This window comes from Cupressus sempervirens, chromosome 3, assembly GCF_028749045.1.
Source record: "Cupressus sempervirens isolate cs-2001-9-10 chromosome 3, ASM2874904v1, whole genome shotgun sequence".
Taxonomy (NCBI): Eukaryota; Viridiplantae; Streptophyta; class Pinopsida; order Cupressales; family Cupressaceae; genus Cupressus; species Cupressus sempervirens.
This window is the reverse complement of record NC_143120.1, coordinates 655,175,908-655,183,026: the sequence shown is the minus strand read 5'-3', so window position 1 is coordinate 655,183,026 and position 7,119 is coordinate 655,175,908. Positions and strand designations below refer to the sequence as shown.

The 7,119-nt window shown below is 37.7% G+C and overlaps 1 protein-coding gene across 4 annotated transcripts in view; it reads left to right on the top strand.

The window, feature by feature from the left end:
• The first annotated feature begins 295 nt into the window (after positions 1 to 295).
• Positions 296 to 7,119, top strand: part of LOC149568396 (uncharacterized) — a 100,539-nt gene continuing 93,715 nt past the window's right edge. Inside the window, exons 1-4 of one of the 4 annotated variants that reach the window (XM_089821323.1) lie at positions 296 to 3,057; positions 3,173 to 3,285; positions 3,407 to 3,522; positions 3,819 to 3,926. In XM_089821323.1, the coding sequence (XP_089677449.1) occupies positions 409 to 2,484 (2,076 nt within the window). In that variant the 5' untranslated portion in view covers positions 296 to 408 and the 3' untranslated portion in view covers positions 2,485 to 3,057; positions 3,173 to 3,285; positions 3,407 to 3,522; positions 3,819 to 3,926. Of the gene's footprint in view, positions 3,058 to 3,172; positions 3,286 to 3,406; positions 3,523 to 3,818; positions 4,006 to 7,119 lie in introns of all 4 variants that reach the window. The other 3 variants (XM_089821324.1, XM_089821325.1, XM_089821326.1) reach the window with 3 other exon arrangements.

Genomic DNA, 7,119 nt, shown 5'->3' with positions numbered 1-7,119 from the left:
TCTGCCTATCCGCCTATTGGAGGCACATAATGTTGTCTTCAAATGGAACCGAGCTGGAGCCCACTGAAAGAGAGGGACACCATATCAAGCAAAATCATCATCTGGAAGCCCGCCAATATCAAAGCCTTTAGTACTGGATGGTCCCACCGGTTGCTAAGACTACCGACCAAACCCTTAAATCTGCCCCTGCACTGATCCCGTGTCTTGTGGACCCCTCAATCAGAATGCTGGACCCCTCAAATTTGTATGTAGACCTTGTTACGTGACAATTCCAATCCCCACAAAAATAAACAAATCGCCAGTTTGGCTCACACCTCGGCCGGGTGCTTACATGGGTGCCAAAGTGCACATGGTAACTCAGCCGGACAACAATATAAAACTGTTTGAATTCCATGGCTTACTGAAATCATGCAGTCTAAACTGTTTCGACCATTTAGTCAAACTGTTGCCAGATATTCTCTGCAAACATTTTTAAACCATTCCCGCATTCATCAATATGCTCTTTGTATTGACGATGGCTCCTCAGCTTCAGAGTCTGATCACCGTTCTTCAGCATCCACTTTCCAAAATTACACTCACGCATTTTACTATTTTCACAATCATATCGAGACTATGTGTAACAATGGCAAGCTGGAGGAGGCCACTGAAGAATTAAAGCGGGCTATGCATACATCAGTTGTTCCTACCATTTACACCTGCAATTTCGTGATGGGAGCTTTACTCAGGCAGAAAAGGTACGAATCGGTATTAAATCTTTACAGAGCAGTTACAGTTGCAGCCATTACTCCTGATGTCTGTACGTTCAATATTGTAATCAATTGCCACTCCCAGAATGGTAACATGGGTTCTGCCATGAAAATGTTTGCTCAAATGATTATCAGAAAGTGTAACCCCTGCAATGTTACGTTCAGCACAGTCATTAAAGGGTTCATAAGGGCTGGGAAATTGAGTCACGCTTTAGAGTTTTTTAAGAACATTTCGAAGAAAAATCACATTTTTGATGTCACTACGTATAATATTATGATGGATGGTATATGCAAGGCAGGGAATTTGCAGGAGGCTATGCTTTTGTTTGAAACGATGAAGAAGGATGGATGTGTTCCTGATATTTATAGTTACAATATTCTAATCAAGGGGTTATGCAAAGCTGGCATGTTGCAAAAGGCTTTCGAACTTTTTCATGGAATGGAAGATAAGGGTTTAAGTTGTGATGTTGTAACATATAGTACATTGTTGGATGGGCTTATTAAGGAGAATAGGCCACAGGAAGCCATCCGGCTTTTTCATGAAGGATTAGATAAGGGATTTAAGCCAAATGTTGTTGTCTACAATGTTGTGATCAATGGGCTGTGCAAGTCAGGTGAATTTTTGCAAGCCTTGGAGCTTGTTCACAAGATGCAGCAGCAGGGCTGTCGCCCAAACTCTGTGACCTATAACACGATTATTGGCAGTTTCACTAAGGAAGGGAAAACGGGGATGGCAATCGATGTGTTCAATGAGATGAAAAATAAAGGTCACACCCCAAATATTGTAACATATGGCTCGCTGATGGATGGATTCTGTAAAGAAGGGAATATAGATGATGCCATGAGTCGGTTTCATCAGATGCTGGATGAGGGTTTAGTTGCTGATGCTGTTTGTTATAGTACACTTATAGATGGTCTGTGCAAACAAGGCTACACAGATGCTGCGGTGGACCTACTGTTTCTGATGCGAAGTAAAAAGATTGTTCCTGATATTGTTGTATATAGTACATTGATTAATGGATTTTGCAAGTTAGGGAAGATTCAGGAGGCTAAGGATCTCCTGCAAGAGATGAAAAACAAAAGACTTAAACCAGACCTTATAACATACAACACACTACTGGATGGGCTATGCAAAAAAGGAAGGATGGTAGAAGCGAGAAGACTGTTTCAACAAATACTGGAAGAGGGTTTTGTCCCTGACATTGTTACATATAATATATTAATAAGTGGGCTGTGTATGCAAGCTAAGTTGGAAGACGCTATTAGACTGTTTAGTATTATCCAAGAGAACAACTATATTCCCAATGTTGCTACTTATAACACGTTGATAGATGGATTCATCAAACAAAATCACCCATGGAAAGCTAGGGAACTTTTCCATGACATGATGATAAAGGGTCTCACTCCTAATGTTATAACGTATTCGATGCTAATTGATAGCCTTTGCAGCTACAGAAAAGTAAATGACGCTTGGAGATGGTTCCAAGAGATGTTGAAGAAAGGATGTCATCCTAATGTTATAACATACACAATGCTAATTGGTGCATTCTGCAAGAAAGGAAATTTAAAAGAGGCCATGACCCTTTGGGATGAGATGTTGCACATGGGATTCAGGCCAAATTTTGACACATACAACACACTTGTTAATGCATTGTGCAAGGCAGGCAAAATGCAGCAAGCCACCAAGCTACTACACCTAATGCTTGGGGAAGGCTATATTCCTGATCTAATATTCTAGCACATTAATGAATGATGTCTCTTAAAAAGGCAATTTGCATGGGGTTATTAATGTCTTCGATAAGATGTTAGAAAATGATCACTAAACTGATTTGGTTGCACATACTGAACTCACAGATGGACTATGCAGAGCCAGAGAGGCCTTGGCCACAAATATGCCTTCTTAGTGATGCCTGAAAAGAGCCAGAGCCACACACTGTAGCACTGAATGATCTTGTCTAAAGAAACTTGGGAATGGATTTAACTGATTCTTTATGCATGTTATGTCCTGGTTATGAAACGTTTAGTGTTTTCCTGGATTTAATGAGAGAAGCTGATCAATTGTGAACTCGAGGGAAATCTTTGAGACTTTTTCAAGGGAAATTAGAGAAATCTTTGATCCAGAGAATATAGTGAGTACCACCATAATTGTTGGTCCATCGGTGGAAAGGATACTGCAAAAAGCCCTTGAGCTGATCCTCATAATGGTGAAGAGGGCCAATGTATCAATATTAATGCATGGGCACTATTTATTAGGTTCAGCTAGGAAAGTAGGCTGCAGGAAGCCAATGAGCATTCTCACAATATGTTGAAGGTATAGAACTTTAAATGCCTAATGGTAAAATTTAATGGCATTTTGATAATAATATGATATATTTGCAGTGCAACAATTTTCCTTTTGATTGGAAAATTCGAAATTCCACTTGCAGGGAGACCTTTGGCTTAAATGCCATGACTGAGTGGCATCTCTTCCATCAAATTCATCTTGGACTTGCACCTGGCCTCATCTGTTGGGGTATGTCACATCCAGACTTGTATGCAGGTAATTTAACCATTTGAGCTCAATCCGCTTGCTGTAAAACAAGGTTTTCAATATGAGATGCTGAAGACAGTCATTCCAAATAAGGTGCTGAAAACTGCCTTGAGCCTTAATGTTTATGCAGAAAGGATACATGCAATTGTTCATTCATTGAGGGGTATCTAAAAATGAGTTTGAGTGGAAAATACAATCATTGTGTTCTTTTCGGGAGGCAAAATGTATTTGTTAGTGATGGAGAAGGTACTTTCTATTCTAACTTAGAATGGACAGTAGATATGTAAAGTTCTATATAAATGGTTTGAGAATCGATCATGTTAGGCTATGAAATTGTCTGCCTTGTACATATGGCAATATTATATTCTTTGAATGAGAGTATTTGCTAATGGCTTACTTTGTGTATTTCTTCTGTATTGTAGTTCCTTCTCATTGTACATGTGTGTACTGTGTAATATGGTATCTGTTTTTATGCGAAGACTTAGGTTGCAAGAGGTCTACAGGAAAACGGAATATAACTAATCGTGGCTATTCAAAAACAGGCTACTAGCATATGATTACTGCCAAAGACATGACAAAGAGGTTTCAAAGCGTGAAACGAAGATGATTAGAGAGCAAGCTTGATATGATACAAGATGCTTTTTAGAAAAGTTAAGTATGATACATACAAAACACAAAATTTGCACACCTGCACACTAGGTATGGCCTGCCATGTTGTATTTAGTAAAAGTAAGTTTATAAAATTTTCTCATCCATTATGAATAAGTTTATAAAATTTTCTCATCCATTATGAAAAAATAGTTAGGACTGAGAACAATATATTTCTTGCAAATTGTGGGTCATTTTCACAACTAAAGAGGAAAGAGGATTAGGTAATTGAATGAATTTTTTTTAATTTTCTATTATCTAGGATTTTCTTGCAAGCATTTTTAAGTTTTGATCAACTTAGTTAAGGGATCTATTGGGATCCTTACCCGTTAAAGATTGGTATTATTACATTCTGAAAGACCAAGAAACTTTCACTCATTCCCTCAAAGAACTAAGAATCTTTGATGAAATATCCAGACTATTTGTCACTCTATTCTCGAAAACAAACACATAAAATTTTCATAACTACAAAGGAAAAAATGGTAGCACTATAGCCAATTCAATAGCAGCAGCTAAGACCAGTATCAATCTCCACAAATACAACAAATGCTCTATTAAGAGAATATCTTAGGAGAGCACAACTACCTGTCTCCTTTTCCTTTGCAAGGAAAGGGACTCTCCATAGTCCATTGAGAACCTTCACTTCCAACTGAAGTTTTCTCACTGAACTTTGTATTCTCTATGCTTCTTTGGTTTATCCTTAATGAATAACAGCTTTTCCAAGACAATAAAACTGAACATAGTCCCCAAAATGTCTAAAAGGGGAAGGATGATTTCTGAAGCACTAGACTTCCCCAAATTCCTTCAAGGAAGGAACTGAGACATCCCTTCCTCCTGATCTGCGATTAATCAGCAGTGGCTCCTCTGTACAAAATCCTCATCTTGCTTTACCGACTTTCAGCCTCGCTTTCCGTAACTGGAATAAATTGATACCAGACATTTCAAGGGAAAAGCACTCATATACCTGATGCCCAATTTAATTACAATGGAAGTGTGGAAAGGTAAGTTCGCATGTTGAAAATAAAAAATTTGCACCTATGACATGTGGATGGAATGAGACATAGGTTTGGAAATGTCTATATGAACACATGCTAGAAAAGGTTCCCTTGGTTTTATCCTGCTTCAGATTTGTTTTGCGAACTATTTAATCAATTTTATAGTTCTAGACATTTGGAAGCTTATAAATACTAAATAGTACAGCAAATTCACATGTGAATGCTAGTCATTCTCTCCATATCATGGTCAATAAAGGGCTTCTAAGGACTTTTACAACCCAACCTTATGTTATAAATCTCATTCTAATAAATGTGATTGTTATTACCTTGTATTAGTTTGGGTGCATATGCTTTGTAAGTTTTCCATAGGTAATATTACATAAAGGTCCTGATGCATGTGCTTTGTAAGTCATCTCACTAGTTAAAGCATTTATCCCACATGAATGGGCTTAGAAGTAGATGTCTTTAGTAAGACTCTTTATATTGTACTAACTTCCCGAGGGGAACGTATCATGGATACTAAATATTTTCTTTTATGCTCTCTATTAAGAAGTTGTTGCTCTCTTTTCTGTGTATATCTATCTTTATTTTCTTTATTTGTCTTGCAAGTTTCTCACAAGAGGTATTAGACATTTTTCAAGGGCAATTGTCTAAGCAACATTGCAAGTTTAGGGGTTTCTATGACTATCCATCATATGATCTCACCTTGCTCTCTTAGGATCTTAGTGATAAAAAGTGGCCATGAAAGTAGAGGCACTAAACATCTGGCTCAAGATCTACCCACTTTCCCTTGAGGCTAAATATATAAGTAGTTTATTTTTCACTTTTTGGGTTAGAAACCTCTTACCAGGGTTTTTTAAATTGTTCTCATAAGAGTGATTGTTTTTGGCTGAGCTAGATTCCTCATAAAGGATCTACTAAAGTAAGGAGTGCTTTGACTTCAATACATGGGCCTCAAACAACCTTTATATATGATCATGGGTTCTATGTATCCATGGGAATACTGGGAATCCCCATAGGTTTTGTTTTCAAAATCTAAAGCAGGCAGCCTTTGGCAGTCTTAAATCTATGGTGCATAGTTAAGTGATTAGCATTGCTATACCGTGGAGATAGAATAGTGGGCTACAATAATGTTATATCCTTCGTAGTTAGTGTTTTAAAACATACTTGCAAGTTTATACACCAAACATCCCCTATTCTGTGTATTCAAAGCATTGACAGTGAAGACTCCAAGATAACTGAGCAGTTTTGTGATATATGACATCAGTGGGACAACATGTTAGATTGTTTTGAGAAAAAAAAAAAATTTAGCTTACAATTTTTTGTTTGTTTGTTTGTTCTAATCACAGGTTCAGCTCCTATACCTTTACCATGTTGTAACTGTTGAAGCTGAATTTTCTCTCTTTGGCACAATTTGATATTTTGGATTGTAAAAGCAGTTGACAGGGAATTAGAATTCACAAAAAAAAACATGGTGATAAAGTCTGGGCTAGTTTTTACCCCCTATAGTTGATTATCCCATTGAAATACTCTTTTTGAGCTGATCAATTTGGCATATAACTTGGGGGAATTTCACCCCGGCTCCTTATTTACCTCATTTAGGCAACTGTGTAATTATGATCATCTTTTCACCCCAATCATTTTGCCATATGACAAGGGTCAACCTTCTGGTAATTTGGGTTCTCACAGTGGCTGATAGCCATGGATCACAAGGCCAATTGAAGTTCTCTCTGGAATCTGTCCATTATAGAGTCCAATAACTACAGTTTGATTAGGATGCATGCCTCTTCAGGCTATATAGATTGACATGTCGGTCTGGGAGATAGGTTGGAAGCTCTAAATTCCATGTATATGCCTATTACCAATAGGCTTTGCTGACAGGGATTAATATTCTAGTAGGTGTTAACACTCTAATAAGATTAGCACCCTAACATTGAGGATTTTTTCAATCCCTAGAATAAGGGTATGCACCAATGCCCACCCAAACTAGGATTTTCAAATTTTGATAGTAATGACCTTGCCAACTAGTTATACAGAGTAGAGAAGTATTTTGCTGTCCATCAAATTCCAATTGGTCACAATATATCTTTTTTCCACCTACAGAGTGAAGCCATTCAATGGTTGGAAATATCTCACCCACTTATCACATGGGTAGACTTTTGTGAGGAACTCCTTAATCACTTTGGTCCATGTGCATATG